The 20,164-nt window shown below is 38.0% G+C and overlaps 1 protein-coding gene across 5 annotated transcripts in view; it reads right to left on the minus strand.

The window, feature by feature from the left end:
- Window positions 1-20,164, minus strand: part of RPAP2 (RNA polymerase II associated protein 2) — a 300,695-nt gene that overhangs the window by 252,038 nt on the left and 28,493 nt on the right. For 4 of the 5 annotated variants that reach the window (XR_014175112.1, XR_014175114.1, XM_081949579.1 and 1 more), the window contains exon 11: window positions 17,831-17,899. Coding sequence is in view for 2 of the 5 variants with exons in the window: in XM_081949579.1 (XP_081805705.1) it covers window positions 17,831-17,899 (69 nt within the window). In the remaining 3 variants the exon portion in view is untranslated. Of the gene's footprint in view, window positions 1-4,440; window positions 4,528-17,830; window positions 17,900-20,164 lie in introns of all 5 variants that reach the window. The other variant, XR_014175113.1, reaches the window with a different exon arrangement.

A 20,164-nucleotide genomic window follows, 5' to 3' on the forward strand; every position in this document is an offset into this window, starting at 1 on the left:
CCACTCATCTCACTTAGGCTTGGTCTGGAATTCAAACAAAGGGTCAGAGAAGACTAGATCAGTGTGAGGTTCCAAAGAAGCAAGAAAGACTCCAAACTCAAACTTGGTTTGTTAATTCTTTTACTTACTTTCTGGCACAAACTGACAATCACAATACACGATGAAATTCTTGTTAGGGCTACTTGCCCTTGCTCCCCAACATCTTTTAAATGCTTTCCACCGTCTCGCCCACTCACACGCGCAGCTCCAACCCATGTGCCCCGGATGTGTTACAGTTTACTCATAATTGAAGACAATGCCCCTTCAGCATGGCCAACCTCCGCTGGCCTGCCACTCAGAAGCACACTGGGCATGAAGCATACTGAGCACAGAGGAATCCCATGGTTCCCCTTGGATGGGCAATCATCTCAAACTTAAACAGCTTAAACAGCCCTGAGCAAGACGGACTGCTCCCTCATTGCTGCCGCTACTCCATGGCGCCTGCTGATGACATCATGCCCATTTTGCCGCCTCTCAGCTGATTGTCTGCTTCTGAGCAGCGGCCCTGTCACCCGCATGCTCTAAGAAATGCCACCACTTCCTCGCCAGCCTGGGAGGTGAGTGTGTGTGTGTGTGTGTGTGTGTGTACGATCACCACCCTTGTGCACTCCCCCGAATGGCAGCTCTAGGCCTGTTGGCACACCGGAGCTGACAATCAGATGGACAGAAACCAATCATATTATATTTGTCCCCTTGATCAGGTGATTGAAAGTTGGGTGTTTGGCAACTGCTATATATAATGGATGCAGTGGCCTGGGGTCATGTGATCACCTTTTGTGACCTTTCCAGGTTTGTGGGGGGCGGGGGGAAGCAAACTCAATGAGGAAAGCTGGATTTGCTTAACAACCAGGGCAAAAAAGATTAAAAAATCAGGTATAACCAATTTAATGACTGTTTCATTTAGCAACAGAAATTGTGTTCCCAATTATGTAGTAGATCAAAGACTATCTTCTTCTTCCTAGCATTATCCCCATGCTATGGCAGGGTCCACTTAAGTCAAAGACTATCTATAATACAATAATGAAGATTACCCAGTTCTCATTTCCCCCTCCAGTATTCAGTCACAGAAAAATGCTGGGAATATTCTGGTACATTTTCACTTCACAGGAAGTTATATAGCAACCTAACAACCTAAGTGCTGAGTAGGTACCTCAAAACAGTACTGTATCTCAGATCTTTTTGTAACATATAGTTCAACTGTACATAGTCAATCCGGACGCATTACCTGAAGGTTGAAAATGTGTCAGCCAGCGTGGGCATGATAATTCAATCAGTATAATAATAATAATAATATTTAATGCTTCTAGACCGCCCCCTCTCCCGCAAGGGACTCGGGGCGGTGTACAGTTCATACAAAATATAACAGGATACAATAAAATAAAATTAAATATGTACAGTTGACAATTGACATGGAGGAGGTTAAAATGTAGTTAAAAGAACTGTACAAAGCAGATATAAAATAAATTCAAACCCCTAAAAACAAATACAGTAAATTAAAAAACCCCTAAAATAACCAGATATAATACATTTGCCAGGAGGGACAGTTGAATTATGCCAGGCCTGCCAGTCGGAACAGGTGGGTCTTCAGTTTTTGCCGGAAGGAGCGGAGGTCAGAAGTGGTTCTAATGTCGGGGGGGAGGTCATTCCAGAGGGTTGGGCCCATCACAGAGAAGGCCCTACTCCTCGGTGTCGCCCGCTGGCATTGCCTAGTGGACGGCACCAGGAGAAGTCCCTCCCTGTGTGAGCGTATTGGCCGCAGGGATGTATGTGGGAGGATGCGATCCCGCAAGTAACTAGGTCCCGTGCCATGGAGCGCTTTAAAGATGGTAATCAGCACCTTGAAACGCACCCGGAAAACCACAGGCAGCCAGTGCAGCTCGCGCAGGAGAGGTGTTACATGGGAGTACCTCGTACTCCCCATCACAGCCCGCGCGGCTGCGTTCTGAACTAACTGCAGTCTCCGGGCGCGTCCCAAGGGCAGCCCCATGTAGAGAGCGTTGCAGTAATCCAGGTGGGACGTCACCAGCGCATGAGTGACCGTGCGTAGGGCATCCCGGTCCAGTAGGGGGCGCAATTGGCACACCAGGCGAACCTGGTGGAACGCCCCCCTTGCCACGGCTGCCACATGGTCATCCATTGACAGCCGGGCATCAAGGAGGACGCCCAAATTGCGCGCCCGTTCCACAGGGGGCAATTGTTTGCCCCCTATGGCCAGCGATGGGATCAGTATGTTGTGACCTTTAGTTTATTTACAAGTAGTAAGGTAATTTTTTTCCCCAAATTCGTCTGAAAGTAATCTTCCTTTACTGGGAAATGGCACTCCAAGTTTGCATTATGATCCAGTACATCAACGTATATTGCATCAATATGGTTTTAGTCTCTACATCTGATATAAACAATGTTAATTTCATTTTTCAACCTAGTGCCCGCTGATACAGAATGCATAATCCTCCAGTCAATATAGCTTTGTCTGGGCTAACTGGGTATTCTAGGAAATCAAACATATTTGGATAGCATGAATCTGATGAATGTTGCTTTATATCTTTCCATGTACCAACCAGATGGAAAATAGGCCTTCACAAAACCGAAAAAAGTTAAACTCTCAAAAGGTTGTCAGTATGTTATATCTTTGAATTCTGGCCTTTTGTTCCAGAGGTTTATGTATTTGTATCCTGCCTTTATTATTTTCATATATAAGGCAGCAAACATATCCCAAACACCTTCCTTCTCCTTATTTTCTCCACAAAAATCCTGTAAAGTAAATGTGTGTGTAACCGGCTTAAAGTCACCCAGCTGGCTTTTATGGCTAAGAAGGGACTGAACTCAGTTTCCTGCTTTCTAGTCAGGTGCCTTAACCACTACACCAAACTGGTTCTCTGTGTTTCTGTTTGATGGGGCTATGGCTTCTAGGGAAAGAAATATTTTCTTCCTGTGTATTTAAAGTCCCATTTGACCACTGAGGGCAATTACCATATTTTTCAGAGTATAAGATGCACCAGAGTATAAGACACACCAGAGTATAAGATGCACCAGGATTTTGAAGAGGTAAATTAAAAAAAAATTTTTTTTGCACTCTGCAGACCTCCCAAACCCTCTGCGGGCCTCATTTTTTTGTGAAAAATGGGGCATGTAAAGAGTTTGAGGGGCCTGCAAAGTGCTTCTGGGTGCTGGGGGGGGGGGGGAACCAAGCAGAAAACGGACCGTTTTTTGCCAAAAAAGGAGCATGCATAACCTTTAGGAGGCTTGCAGAGTGCTCATGGGGGCTGGGGGGGGGGGATGAGCAAAAATGGCCTGTTTTTCACTCATTTTTGCCCTCTCCAGCCCTCAGGAGCATTTTGCAGGTCTCCCAAACCCCCTGCATGGCCATTTTTGTGAAGGGACAGGGTTTCAGGAGGCCAAAAATGCTGTATTCAGTGTATAAGACATACCCAAATATTCACCCTCTTTTTGGAGGGAAAGGGTGCGTTTTATACTCCAAAATATACGGTAATCCACAGTGGTAAATGGACTAAGAGAGACAGAAAGACAGAGGTTAAATAGTTGGTAGGAGAGATTAAAGAATTAGTCTGATGAGAATTATAAACATACATAAGAGAACACAAAAAATATCTTTAGGCTGATTACTGGTTTGAAATATGTAACTAGCAATTCCAACCTATTGGAAAGTGAATCATAACCATCTAGGGGACTTTCTTCTTGAGTAGGATCAATAGGTTCTTCAACAGTAGTATTCTGCCTTTGTGTGTCTTAAAAATAATATGTGTTTTTCTATATATAAAACCTCAGTTTTATCTCCTGACTCAAGAAAAATATCATAACAATATCTTCTGTCTTCTATTGCTTAGTCTTAGCTCATTGGTTTAAGGCCAAAAACTACCACAATATAGCAATTAAAGAAAAGCTTGTTTTATTAGGCTGGATAAGGCTTCTTCTAGGAAGATACATTTTATTGTAGAAATACATTCTTATTTAATTAAATGTTCATAATTATAATGCCTAGCTGAAATAAAACCATGTTAAATTTCATTGTTTTGCATGCTCCCCTATATAATTTTTAAAATTGCAATGGCAGCAGTATTAGGGAAACCTTCAAACAGAAAATAATGAAATTCAAGAATTCAATAGCAGAATGTAGATCAGCATATATTAATACATTTTAGGAAAATATGTTGCAGTATATATAAGAAAACGATATTTATAAATTAAATAACAAAACAGTTCTCTCTCTCTCATTCTCTATATTAGATAGAGGAAATATTTAAAAATCCAGGAATAAATTGATGATAGAAAATATCAAGATTTGGTCTTCTAATAACATTAAAAGAATCCTTAATATTATTGTCAATAAACAATCATTTTAATAATTAGTTAAATAAAATGTAACGAAATTATTGTGCTTACATTATATCCGCATTGGTCCTTAGAATTAACAAAAAGCTGCATTGCCAAATATTTGCATACCCATCATTTTGGTGGATTTCAAACTATCTAGTAAAAAGATAAAAGTTAATCAAATGTGGGAGATACTTCCAATGTAATCTACCGAATCCCCTCTATGGATTGCCCCTGTGACTATGTAGGACAGATGGGGAGGAAGCCAGATTGCAAGAACACAAGCGAGTAGTCAGACGAACCCATTGGTAGCCTCACACTGTAATGAAGGACACACATTCAATTTTGCAGCTGCTAAGATTGTTGGACGAGCAGGCAAAAAAACAGCCAAGGAAGTGATTGAAGCCTAAGAAACAGGCCCCTTGTCAGTCAACAGGAATGCTGATTTACCACCACCTATCAAGTACTTAGAAGCCGAGGACTGGTCAGCACAAACAAATGATAGCTAATAACTTAAAAGACAGCAATCAACACACCCCAATCAACATCTAAAAAAACACTTATAACAGGCACTATAAATACCACATACAGAACAGCACACACTCTGCTAGAGAGAAGGTATCTGAAGATGGGCTCCAGCATGAGTCTGAAAGCTCGGTAGACAAAACTTCTGGTCCCAGTGACCGACCCAGATTGGATCCTATTAATCAAATGTATTCAAAAGCCTGCTCTCTTTATCTAGCCACCACTATTTCAACATTTTAAAACGGTTCATGAGCGTATGAAATTTCTCAAACGTAATATCCCTTAATAAAAGGACAGGAGTGAAAATGAGCTTTTGTGAGATACACAATACATAAGTAATCCAAGGTTTGCAACAGGCACAGTTCTTCCAGGAGATGAATGAAGACTGAGCATGCAATGCTGGAGGACTGTTATGACAGGGGACGCAGAAGAGAATATTGAAAAGGAGTAAAATAGAATATCCTGTATGACATACGGTAATTTAGAGATGTCCCATTCCCCAGCAGAACAAGCTATTCCAACCTTGCAATACTTTAGTGCATCCTACATATAATAAAATACGAACATTAGGAGCAAACACTTAGGGGAGATTCCCTGAAAGCACCCTGATGTAGGACAGCATATCCAGCCATTATGGGATACTAATTTGGAGGGAAAGAGCAAAAACAAAATCAGGCAGAAGGAAGAATGAGGAATTTGGAAGAGAGACGTAGTCTGTGGGACTTTTTTCAAGAGAAGTACTTGCAGGACTGCAACTCTAGTTCTACAATGCAAGACTTATAAACAAAAACCATGCCTTCAGAGAAAGCAAGCCTAAGCAGCTAATGAGATACCTTTGTGGAAATCTGGCATTTTTTAGTGCATGTCTTAAAAATTCTGGTCAATTTTTCATGCATAAACAAATAAAACAATTTACATTTGTTTGTTGCCTAGGCGTTTTAATAAATCATTGCCATAACATCATAACTGAGCAATATAATGGGGAAGATTTTAAGGCTTGTTTATTTAAAATGCACATTTCCCTCCAAAATCAGATACTGTGCATTTGTTAGAAGCATCCCAAGAGGTTGAGTGAAACATAAACCCCAAATGACCCATCATGCCTTGACTTAATCACGTTAAAAGGTTGTAATGAAAAAGATCCTCTGCCTTGTTTAATGTTTTAGCGTTCTGTTTTTTCCACAACACTACTCAGCCAAATCTGAAAGAGAGACATACATCATGGCCTTAACCACCCTAAAAAAAGATTAATTTATATTGTGAAAAGGTAAAGAGCACAACTCTCAAAAGTTACGTGCCACTAAAATCAGCGAGATTCACTCTGAAATAAAAAGGATGGCAATTTGAAAAATTCAAACAAATTGAACGTCTTTTGTTTTTAGTAAGAAGAGCTTTCTGCTTTTTTACTTAGGCGAAAAAGATGATTTATGCCTAAAACTCGAAATGTATCAACCTATGTAGTATTGAGTAACAGGATTTCATTCAGAAGGAGAAGGAAGATTTATAGCATTATATTTTTATGTACTGAGTGGGTAGCTCTGTACCACCAGACTGGTATCCTATGATTTCAACTTCCTTCTATACTTATATTACAAAAAAAGTAAAGGGCTCAAGAATCCTCATTAAAGAAATTCAGTTTGAGCATCATAAGAAACTGGTAGGAAAATCTGCCTGATAAATATCTCAGAGATGGTGGCTGATTTTAACATTTTACAGTAAATTTGTGAATACTCTCAATTTGCTTTGCCTTTCTGGAAATGTAAGTGTGGAAGCGTAAAAAGACTTCTGCCTTCACTTGTACTGAAAACAATACAAAAATAGGCACAGATAAACACATACACATAGGGTCATGTTTGAAATAACATGATTTCAGGTCCCAATGAAAAACTAAATGTAGTTTATTCCTCTGGATCATTTTATTATGCTAAGTATACATTTGACTGGGGGGAAAATGCCAGGCATTAAAAATATGTATCATTTTTTTTTAAAAAGGCAATTGTTCTACAGCAATGAGGCCAACTCTATAAAAACACGTTTTCTGATTAGTGACTATAATTCTGTCGTTTGCACATTTTTTGTTGTTATGAGTTAGCTTTAAAAGACTTCCCACTTATGACTTGTGTTCAAGTTTGAAATAAAAGCTTGACAAAACATTCTGACAAAAATCTCGTTAAAAGCAAAAAAGAGTTGCCTCTAGAGAAGATTTTCCATTAGAACACATTAATATTTGATGGATGGTCTTGAATTGGAAGCATCTAACTTACAACATGCTGCATGTTTTAAAGACAAACTTGGAACTAGATTGTAGTGCAATTTAATCAACCCCGTTTTATCTGAACAAAGATAATTAAACTTCTTGAAAAATGTTTGCCTTAAATATTTTGCTTGCCCAGGACCAAGAAAACAAAAGGGAAACAAGGGAAATGGTTTAGTTATATCACCCCCACTCATTTAGATTTTTATCAACTAGGAATATTTGCTGCTGAATTATAAAAAGAGATAGGCTACATTTAGAATTTCATAATACCCGATGTAATAATAGATATTAAATTTCTTTTAAAAGAAAATTCCATTTTACTAATGTTAAATTTCTTTTATCTTAAAAGAAAAAAAAGCAGTGGAATCAGTGTTTATTTAGATTTTCAATTTATTCTTAAATGCTAATGAATGAATGTGGTCTGTCCTGAACTGACATAGGGAGTCTTTTAATCCTACGATTGAAATAAAATCTACAGTTGATGTTGTTTTTGTCCAGTTAAATCAAAGAAGAAAATTAAGAGGATGAGGAAAAGGAAGAGCAGATTTCAGGCTAAGGGTTTAAATTCTACCACTCTTTGAATCTGCAAGAAGTGAAGTTGGTTACTTGATCTGATTGCTCCCACTGCTGGCAGTGTCACCAGATGCAGCTGAGCTCAAAACCCATTGAATCACACAAATGTCGGTTATTTTCAGAACATTCTACAAAGATTAGTTTGTAACATAAGCCCAGCTCGGAGCAGAAAAGAATAAATGAATTTTAAGAGATCCATTTGGTCTCTAAGCTCCAAATCAAAGCATTCGAATGATCTGAAAGGACAAAGTACTTAAACTTCACTCTTTATATAAGGCTTTGCAATAGGCTGTTGCAAACATTAATTGCTAAGTAGGAAGGGGAAGGAAACGGCTAAACCGTATCTTCTATATTTGAAATTAACAGACAATCTTCCACAGCCTGCACTGCAGCATCTAATATATTTTTTTGCCAAAAATCATTCAAAACAAAAACAAAACAAAATCCAGAAAATAGGTTTTATGATTTTATGATTTCCAGTTTTAAAATTAGAAGCAACTCTGAGACATTTAAAAAAACAACAACTCTGAGACATTTTTTTTAAAAAAAACAACTCTTTAAAAAAAAAAAAAACAAGGAAAATTCTACCTGATATCTGCAATTGCTTAAATTGTTTGTAATTCTTAAAGACTGGAAAAAAGTTTACAAACATAGTCTTTATTCATAGAAAACCCGCCCATCCTTGATTATGTCCTAAAGCTTATATTTCAATCTTTATGTCACAACCTCAAAGAATGATAAAAATTAACATTTAATCAGACATATGAATGGAGGGAGTTAAAGGGCACATGGTGTTTTTTTCACGTTCAGTCATTTCCAACTGTATAGGACAACAATTTGCCAGGGTTATCTGGCAGTAGGTACTTTTTTGAGTATTTGTAAATTCATGATCTTGAGCTGAGAGTTGGACCAAAAGGCATCCAGAGTCTCTTCTAACTCTGTTATTCTGTACATCAGTGATAGCATCTTGCTATCTTGTCTTCTGCTAGTCTCTTTTTTCTATTGCTTTCCATTGTTCCAAATATCAGGACATTTCTCTTGCATCCTGTATTCAACTGTTAACTTCATTAGTAACACCTTCTGTGGGCGGGCTGGTTTTATTTATGGCACTGAATGGTCCTTTCTCTTTTCTATCCATGGGACTCTCAACAATCTTCTCCAGGACTAGAGTTTATTATTTTTTTAGCCTTTCTAGTGATCCAGATTCCCAAATTACAACTGGGAAGACTATATCCTTGACAACACTGTATTATCTTTGGTTGGCAGTTTACATTTCAATATGTTATTTATTTTTATTATATTTAGAAATCGCTCATCTCTCTCACAGATGTTTGACATTTTCTTTCTCCCAAGAAATTGTTAATATTTCCAAAATTCATTCATTTATTTCCCTTGGCTCACAATTTACATTCTCCTTAATGTTGAGCACTAAGCAGCTTCTCACTCATTTTTCCTCTTCAACAACTGGTTGTCCTCACTCTTCCTCATTTATAGCCACCAAAAGGCAATCATCAGCAACTTATTTCCTATTTTTGAACTAGCATCTTGCTGTCTATTTCATTCTAATTGCTGCTTCCTGATAAACATATGAAATCTGCTATATGCAGAGGAGGTGGTCTGTATACCCATTTTTAAGAGGTGTCCACAACGTAACCTATGCAATCAAAAGCCTTAGTATTCTCAATAGAGTAAACAGTAAATGTATTTTGGAACTCTCTTATCTTTTCAACCATCTGCTGATGTTAATGGGAACCCAGGTGCTTTTGTATCTACTGAAATCAGCTTATCTCTCTTTTAGTTCTCCTTCCATGTGTTGCATAAATCTGGATTGTAGAATGTTGAGCTGATAAGCATGTAAAGCAGTGTAAATCAGTTCAGCAGTTGCCTTTTTTGACACTGGAATAGATCTCAATATTCATCCTGACATTTCTGCTCTGACCCATCAAATTTGCCTTCGGTCATGATTCTGACTTTCCATTATCAAATGGCATATATGTCTTTGCAACATTATTTTGCCTTTGGGTGCATCAGCAATTGAACATCCTTTCTACTCTAATCCAGCCACATCATAAAATCAGTGTCACTCATATTTGTGCTTTGCTTTTTCCCAGTAGTTCTTTAGATACCTTCTGACTCAATGGGTTCAGCTTTCAGTACAATTTAAGACTATTGGGGTTGCAAACATCCATTTGAGTTTCTTAGCAAGTTGGGAGACCTTTATATACCTTTCATTCTATAATGTTTAGGGCTTAAAGTCTTTCCCACATTTGAGGATGGAACATTACTTTTACCCATTTGTGTAGAAGGCAGCAGTTCTATGATAATCTCTTACGACTGAATTACTACAACACATTATGTTTGAAAAACGTAATTCACACCTTTCAGAATATTTTGAAGAGCATTTTCAAGTATGTAAAAATGCACTACTACAGATTTCTTTAATAAAGTTATTACATATAAAGTATATATAAAGGACTAAATTCAAGGACATCTGAATATATATGAAATAAATAACTATTCTAATTCAGCTTTCTAAAAATACAAACTTAGCCAATTCAGAATTTTAATCTCAACATTTTTGGAAGATACAAAGTTAAATAAATGATATTTTATCAAGTTTTACCAGCTGCTAATCTATGCCTGGTCTTACTTTGAAGTCATGATTGCAATTTTAAACTCTTAATAAACTGGGCTAGTAATCTTAAAAGTAGTGAGCTATACTATCAGGAGTGTATAGTCTTTCTAAGGCTCTGTCCTTTGCCCCACTACAAAACCACTAAATTTAAAACAGCATATAACATACACAGTACTTTCTGCTACATGGTTGACAAGGGCAGGCAAGGCAGTCTTGCATGATTAATTTTCAGTGTATTTTTGAATACAGCATCTAAGTCTTCGATTTTTGTGACATACTCAGAGAGCATATGTTAACTGAAGTAAGTTTAGTAATAAATAAAAACACTATGAATTCAGTGGGTCAGAATGACAATAGCAGCTGAAAGAATGCTAGACTTAATCCATTTAGATAAATAAATCATTTTGACTTTATGAATTTGCTCACCTGTACCTCAATTACTATGGAAACTATTATCATAACATTGTTCATAGTTCAGTTTACAATGATCTAAAGCAATAATCAATAATATTCATTTCCTGACACTAATAAATAAATCCAATACCTATAAAGCAGCTGAATAAAGAATTGAAACTGCAGAAACCGAACCAAAATCCCAAATTACCGTATTTTTGTAGTATAAAACACACCTTTTTCCCTCAAAAAAGAGGCTGAAAATCTGGATGCAACTTATACACTGAAAACAGCATTTTGTGTCTCTCAAAACCCCACTCCATTCACCAAAATGGCCGTGCAGAGCCTCTAGGAAGCTTTTAGAGAGCTCCTGGGGACTGGGGAGGGCAGAAATAAGTGAAAAACGGCCCGTTTTTTGCTCAATTTTACCCCCCCCCCAGCCCCCAGGAGCACTCTATAATCTTCCTAGAGGCTACCCATGCCCTTTTTTAAATGAAAAACGGGCCAATTTTTGTGAAAAACGGGCCATTTTTTGCTTGTTTTTGCCGACCCGCTGCCAGGAGCACTCTGTAAGCCCCCTAAAGGCTATTTATGCCTTTTTTGGGGGGGTGAAACGGCCTCGTTTTTGCGAGATTTGCAGAGTGAAAAAACTTTTTTATTTGCCTCTTCAAAACCTTGGTGTGTCTTATACTCCAAAAAATACGGTAACCTTAAAAAACCCTGTATCCTTTAAAATGAAGCTGGAAGAGCATTCAGTATCACAAACCACAATATATATTTGATTTACTTAAAAATTACTTTTATATATTATGTTTATAATATCATTTTATTTTAATAACTTAGAAAATTCAATTCCACTGAATTTCATTATCACTGGATAAGAGAACAATTTTTACTGAATTATATATTTTTAATTTTATTGCTCGATACTTTGTGGATCCTTTTCTAGATTGATAAGCATCCCAAGACATAAAACTATTTGTTTCAATATTTATAAGATTCTGCTGGAAGAATGAAAGTCCAGAGTGGAACTACCCTGTAGTTTCAGAAAGTGCTCTTAGATAACGCTTTGAGACTAGAAAAGAAATATATATTAATGAATGAGAATATATATTCCTATTGTTTAGTCTTTTATTTAAGCACTTATGTCTGCTATGTTGTTTGGTTTCTCACAACATTTCCAACTATTAAAGAGAGACATCACTATCTGTGTAGTACTTTTCTGAATCCCAGTGTTACTGGTGTTTAACTGGAAGCTCTTCTACATTCAGGGGAGTATCTCCAGAACATGTTCTTAAGATTACATCTTTAAATTACTGCATTTTCTCTCGTGAAATACACAACTCACTAGTTTTTAATACAATCCAAAGTAAAGCATTATAGGTTAAATCCACGCTTACGTTATGCTTAGAATAAACCCACAGAAATCAAAAGCCTTACGTTAGTCATAACAAAAGTACTCCATTATTAGAATTAGTCTCATCTAAAGATATGTAAATCTGACCTAACCTATAACATTTTCTTTGTTTTAAATAAGTGAGCTATATTTGGCAAAGGTATAAAGCCCTATTCCCACTTATACTTCTTGTGGTACAAGCAGGCCCTGACATTACTGATTTTCTTCTTCGGTCCAACAGCAGGTAATGTCCATGGGAAGAAGGATTAAGAAACGCATCCCATGGTGGGTTTTTTAGGCAGCATTCAGTAAAGCTTTGGTACAAATATACTCTTGCCCAAATCAGATTTTGAGGAATTTAGGATGGGCTCTTTGCACTAGCTCAAAAGTAGAACTTAAGGATTCTCACAGTGATTTCATAAGATCATGGAAATTATAAAAAAAATTATCTAGGTTGTCCTATGTTGGCTCAACCATACTCTTCAGTTGGATGAATTTATAATTAGGCATATACATCTTCTAACCTCTCTGATATACAGTCAAGCCCGAAAGTGATCTCTCCTGATTCCAAGGGCTGAACTGTTTAAGAACAATTTTAATGGCTAACTGTGCTAATCCTCCTATATTAGTAATTTTGTTTTGGAGTACATCAGCCAAATAACTGGGTATTGGCAGAATATATGTATGGGCACAGAAATCAGTGGTCAGCACTTTTTTGTCAGTATCCATCCTGACACTGAAGTCTCCTGCTAAAATCATCTCTGAATTTGGGAATTGTCAGTTCTAGAAAACCAGTCTTCAAGAGAGTCCTAAATTCTGATATGTAAGACAAACCAGCAGGAAAATATGTGTTAATAATAGATATAACACTGTATTTTAAAATTCAACAGCCAATGTGAATGCATCAAGGAAAATGCGGGCCACACAGTTACACAAATTTTGGAAGAAATAAATATTACAATACCTCTGTAAGGATAACTATGCTTCAGATTAGGTATCACTGTCAAAGAGTCAGTGCAGTAATTTAATTTTATGGGATTGAGTTTCCATGTTTCCCGGAGAAAAGAAGCAAAATCCAAACCCAGAGCCATGGCCCACTAATGGGCCATAGCCTGATTCAAACTGGGCCACATAAGTAAGTGTGTGTGCACGAAACTCCACTCGCACGAGCAGCAGGAAAGCACACACTCACGAAGCTCCACTCGTCTGAGCGATGAGCTCCCATGCAAACCTCCACTCACATGAGTGGAGGGGATTTGAGTGGAGGGCACTTGTTCTTGCACACGAAGCTCCACTGATGTCAGTGTAAGTGTTTTATTCACATGAGTGGAGGGCACGTATGCAAGCCGCTCGTACCAATGGAGCTGTGCGCATGCGTGTGCCTACCACTCAATCCCCCACCCCAACCCCCTACGACAGGGCCAGCCACCAAGGCACAAAGGTTGGGGGCCACTGCTCTAAACAAAATCTGGCTGTTGGTAAGTTACACATTCACAAAGTTCTAATTTTTCAATGTGCCTGAAAAGGTAGCCCCTCTGAACTGCTGTTTTTTTGTAATCTTTGTAATCTGCTGGATCAATAAGGGCTTCTTATAAAGCTTTCAACAGGTTTACTAGAGCCTTTTTCATTCCAGGAACTAAAGCTGCTCTTTATGGCTCACTATTACATATAAAGAGCTATGCAAATTTTCCTGTATCTGTTGCTATACGCCTGCAAAGCAAACCTCTAGAGTCCATCCGTGTGCAACGCATCTTTCTAAAGTGCATGTCTTACTATGGTTTTTCTACAGTGATCATGGCCATTTTGAGTTGAACTACCAAAGCCCAGTGCTTTACTGTACTACTCCCAGAACATTTAAAAAGTCACTAAAGCTTTTAAGGGGGAAGGAGGGGAGGAATCTATGCAAGTGCTTTGTTAGATGAAGCTGACCACACTTCATTGGAACCAGCCAGATCAGATAAATAAAATGAAACCGACATTTCTGGAGCTATCTTGAAAGCTTTCCATTAGACTGTGCCAGGGGTATTCACTAGCAGTAGCCAAGTGCCCAGGTTGGTGTAAGCAACCCTTTGCCAATTCTAGTATGTGTTTCCAAAGACTGTACTTTATTTGTATGTATTGAGCAATGTTCATTTGGTACTGGGAGAAGGTCTTTGGGGAATAACTCACATTTGCCTCAACCATTCTGTGAATACGATATAAACACGTTTACCGTATGATACAACACTGGAAGAACATTCAAAAATGAAGAAAGGGGATACTTTTCAGCAAGTACATTGTTGGGATCAGTTTAGCTGTCTTCAGGAGACCCTGGTGCACTCTGAACTTGGCTGTTTTCTTGCAGACATTCCATTACCCAAACAAGGTAACCAGTGGTGGCATTCAAAAATGTTTACCACCAATTCTGTGGGAATGGTTTGGTGGGCGTGGCATGGCTTGGTGCGCATGGCGGGGGAAGGATACTGTAAAATCTCCATTCCCACCCCACTCCAGGGGAAGGTTATTGCAAAATCCCCATTCTCTCCCGATCAGCTGGGACCTGAGAGGCAGAGAATAGATAGGGGCGGGGCAAGTCAAAGGTGGTATTTGCCGGTTCTCCTAACTACTCAAAATTTCCGCTGACCAGCAGAACTGGTCGAACCTGCTGAATACCACCTCTGAAGGTAACTTCGTCATTACAAACAAGAAGTAAACAATACCCCAATCAAGGAACTGGCAAACAAGCTAATAATAACCAGCCCAACCAAAGAACCTCAAAGACCACTCCCATTGACAGGACAAGCCATTAGAAGATAAACTGAGAGCAAACATCTACTAGCACCCCTGAGTTACAAGTATACTCCTTTATTAGATGTCTTCTACTGTCTTGGTGGTCTTTAGATGTGTTGGAACTGTAACTGCCAAAACTGACTCTTAATGAACCTAGTTAAGAGAAGTGAAACATGTGGTACAGGTAGTTCTCGACTTACAATAGTTCACTTAGTGACCATTCAAAGTTACAACAGCACTGGAAAAAGTGACTTATAACTGGTTTTCACACTTATGACCATTGCAGCATCCCTCTGGTCATTTGGTTAAAATTCAAACACTTGGCAACTGACTCATATTCATGACGGTTGTAGTGTCCCAGAGTCACATGATTACTTTTTGAGACCTTTTGACAAGCAAAGTCAATGGGGAAGCCAGATTCACTTAACAACCATGTTACTAACTTAAACACTGCAGTGATTCTCTTAACAACTGGAGCAAGAAAGTTGTAAAATGCAGCAAAACTCACTTAACAAATGTCTCACTTAGAAACATAAATTTGGAGCTCAATTGTGGTTGTAAGTCAAGGATCACCTGTACTGATGGCCCCGATTGTATAGATGGCTGGTTTCATTTATTTACTTCGTGAATAAGCCATCAATGATCTCTGTATCTTTTCCTGGCAAGTGGATCTTATTCAACATGCCATTCATAAGAGCAAGGTTGGATTTTTGTTATCTACTACATATACTCTGATCACACTGGAACTGACTTGCTAGTTTCCCTTCCTAAATCATATATTCTCTCTTACCTCTATCAGTTCTGTATTGAAAACCAGTTCTAACAGCATTCCTGTTAGTTGCGAATGGCTAGTTAGTGGCTCAAGGATATTTACTTTATTGTATAAGAAACATATACAATCTTGTTGAGGATTACATTGATACTAGAAAAATGAAGAAAAATTTTATCCATTCAATAAATAAAATCCCCAACACAATATGAGCCAACTAACTCCATACTTAGTCCTCACGTTCACTAGGTCACTGTGGACCAATATTGTTTCTTATTCTATTTATTATACTTCACAAATTTGAATTGGAGATAAAAATAGGTTAATTTCCGTGTACTCCATCTTTTAACACTCTTAAGAAAAACTCTGGATAGAAAAATATTTGCCTAGTTGTAGTTTACCATACTGCACTGCTTCTTTAGCATTGTTGCCTTTGCTCCACAGAGAAAGCTCCAGCAAGACAATACTGCCTTTAATTCGTTAATATGGCAACAAAGGTTATCTGTCCTTAGGAAGGGTAGTTGTTTAAAGCATTTACAATTCATCACCAAGACATACTACATGTTTGTGAAGAAATCCAGCACTCTTTTATTAACCAAAGATGTACTTGAAAAATTCATAGGATCTGTTTCGCACATTAGAAACTCAATCAGAAAAGTGTACAGAAAAAGAGACAAAAGATTTGTTCTTACAGCTGATAAAAAATTTATATCAAGGCATTCAAGTAAAGTTATTTTCTGTGTTCTGATTTAATGAATCATTTGAGCAATATCTAGCTAGGGTGACACTGATGTAAGGCTCATTGAAGCCTGCTCTAATGCCCACTAGTATTGCCTTTCCTGGGATAAAAAAGGCAGAAAAATGTGTCAGACTAAAGCAAGATCAAAGTAAGTGCAGTTCTAGGGATGCAAGGAGTTTGATACATTTCTTGATATATGAATGGCTGGCCCACTATTTTATAGATTTCATTGGTTGATGCAATTCTTAAAGGAGGAAAATCAATATTATAGCAGTAAGGAATTTCTAAAATAATTTTTTGCTATCTTGCAGTTTGAACTGACAACTGGACAATGATTATTTGATGTTTTCTATCCTATAAAAATCTAACAATAATTCATAATGGAAAAAAGGTAATGAATTCTAAGATTTTACTAAATGCTTTTTGATTCTCGGAAACCTCCCCCCCCCCCCCAATGTTTAAAGTTATGGGTGCAATCTGTAAAAAGGAAGAAGAATACTTTTGTTATGCTTTCTTCACCTGCATCTCTTATTATGTAGTTCTAGGCAGGCAAAAACACAATTGCTATTTAAATTTCCTCTAATTCTGCTATTAGAGCGGAATGGCTTTGCTAGATCAGGGGCCCTCAACCCCCGATCTGTGGACCGGCACCAGTCCACAGCATGCCAGAAACTGGGCCACGGAAACAAGCGAAGCCCCATCTGCGGAATGCAGGTAGCGCGCGAAACCATGCTCCCTCCGGTCCACAGAAAACCTCTCTCCACGGAACCGGTCCCTGGTGCTCAAAAGGTTGGGGGGGGGGGGCTGTGCTTGAGCACTGTGTGTGCTGCTTTTGTGTGGGGACAGGAGGTGTCAAAATAGGCAAGATGGCATGTATAGCAGTGTAATTAATACCAGTGTATGATGTCAATGAGCATACAAAAGGATCAGGGCTTGAGTTGCACAGCCACAAGTACCATCTTGCCTGTTCCGACTCCCCTGCAGACACTACAGCCAATTGGCTCCAATCCAATTGTGTTCTCAACTGATTAGTTCTAATTTTGCAATCATGTGTAAGCAGTAAGTTGCAAGGTATTTTGATATATATTTGAAGAAGATAATACACAGTAGAGACTTGTCTGGAGCTTTAGTTCCGGAGGCCTAGATTCAGGTTAATGCCTATAGTAAGTTACTGTGCTTTTCTTCAGGTGTCAGATTTCCTAGGAAAGTTGGTATATTCCAAATATTAGTCATCATCTTTTGTTCTATATGTTAATTCTTCAGTACTGTTACACTTCAACGTATTTTTTTCAGTTACCATCAAAAGAAAACCAACATTAGGTAAATTAAGAATGTGCTAATTCATATAAGAGGAAGAATAAGGTAGGGTCACTATATTTCAAGGAATCCAATTGAATACTTACATAGACAACAGCACAATGGTAATCAAGGTCCATACTGGAGCTTTGTGGATTATATTTGTATTTGTCAACCTGGGGGGAAAAAGCCAACATTAGCAATTCTTGCATTTCCGAAATTGTTAGAGCAGAATGGTTCAATAGCTATCAAACAGTAAAACCTGGAATGCAACAATAAAAATGTGTCTCTTTATGTTTATATCCTGATGTATTGATGTATAAGTAAAGGTAAAGGTTCCCCTCGCACATATGTGCTTATCTCTGTTTCAAAGCCAAAGAGCCAGCGCTGTCCAAAGACGTCTCTATGGTCATGTGGCCGACATGACTAAGTGCTGAAGGAACATGGAACCCTGTTACCTTCCCACCAAAGGTGGTTTCTATTTTTCTACTTGCATTTTTACATGCTTTCGAACTGCTAGGTTGGCAGAAGCTGGGACAAGTAACGGGAGCTCACTCCGTTATGCGGCACTAGGGATTCGAACCATCGAACTGGTGACCTTTCTGATCAGCGTCTTAGCCACTGAGCCACCGCGTCCCATATTAATGTATACCAAGTTACTTTAAACAGGATTATAGGCAGGATCAAACTAATGTATGTTGCTGGATAGATCATAAATAGAACTCTCTTTCCACTCCCCATATCAGAAGAAATCTCAAAGGCAAATGTTTCCTTTTTACAGTGTCCAATTTCCTTCTTTACTTGTATTTATTCATTTAGTATGCTTACTGACTACATTTGTCTTCCTTCAAAGCAAAGGCAGATACTGTAAATGTTGCTTCCTTGTCCCCTCTCTCCTGATCAAAACATTCTTTATTTCAAGATCAATTAGCCTGAGACAGTGAATGAGTCCATGTCTGCTCAACAAATTATATGGCTCAATAGGATTTGATTCTGTCTTTCCACATGCATGCTCAGACAACTGAGGAACAGTTGGTGCTAAACATCACAAATCACCAGGTGTATTTCTATTTGGGATGAAAAGTTTGTAGAAGTCTTAATAGACTGGAAGAGCCAAGAAGAACGAACATAGAAGCAGCATGGGTTCTCTTAACTGATGTTAAAAGTATCCATGCAGTTCAGGACCTATAGTTCAGGAATATCTAGAAGTCTACAGATTCCCCATCCTTACTTTGAAGAATAACAAAGTAAAGAATCTTTCAGAATTTTGGCTAAACTAAGTATGCAACCGGAAGACTTTTGCCTTATTGGTGCATTCAGACCTTATGCGACTAGAGCCAAAGTGACAAAAAGAAACAATTTCAAAACACATTGTGGATTAAAATTGTCTTGTTAACAATACTAGTTATTTATGAAAATGAGCATGTATTGGTAATCTCGTTATTTTTTTTGAGTGTTGTAATATTGCAAATTAAAAGTTTAACTTATAGTAAAAAGCTCTTTCATTAAAAAAAAGTTCTAATAGGGTTTAAACACCAAATATTAGGTATACATGAATAACCCGGAACAGTAATAGCAGCAACTTAGATTTACAGTATATATCGCTTCACAGTGTTTTACAGCCCTCTCTAAGCGGGTTACAGAGTCAGCATCTTGCCCCCAACAATCTGGGTCCTCATTTTACCGACCTTGGAAGGATGGAAGGCTGAGTCAACCTCGAGCATAGTGAGAATCGAACTGCCAAATTGAAGTCAGCTGAAGTAGCCGGCAATACTGCATTCTAACCACTGGATCACCATGGCTCTTTGCATACCAAGAAACTTCATTAAAACGCATATAATATACGTTGAATTTGAAACGGTTTAATCCTTACAAGTGTATTCAATACTGAATTTCCATGTGTAGTATCTGTGATGGGCGACTTTCACAATTTCTAAAGATATTCAGAATAAAGATCTTCAGAATTCTTGTGATTTCTCACTCAAACAAGTTTTTTGTTGAAAGGGAGATCAAGTCACGGTGGCTCTCAAGAAATTCAATGCCCTAAATTAATATTTTGCATATAGCCTTAATACAGCTAAAGTATTAATATAGTTTATATTCACAATATACTTTGTTTAGGTGTGACGTAGCACAATAGGATATCTTTTATGTGTCTTTTATGGAATTCAGTTAAGGTGATTTTTAAAAAGCAGCATAGCACAGGACATGAACAGCCATAGCTTTTTAAGAGCTGGACTAATGGTTCCTACTGACACTTATATCTGTAACAGCAACCTCAAATGCCATCCTATTTTTTCCCAGGTTGCAAACATTATAAAATTAGTAGGATTGCAATAAATAATAACCTGCTAACTGATATTAGTTATAATAAGTTATAATAATAACCTGCTGATTGTTGGATAGCCATTTGTCTGAAACGGTATAGGGTTTCCTGCCTA

Source organism: Natrix helvetica, assembly GCF_964273705.1.
Source record: "Natrix helvetica genome assembly, chromosome: 3".
Classification (NCBI taxonomy): domain Eukaryota; kingdom Metazoa; phylum Chordata; class Lepidosauria; order Squamata; family Natricidae; genus Natrix; species Natrix helvetica.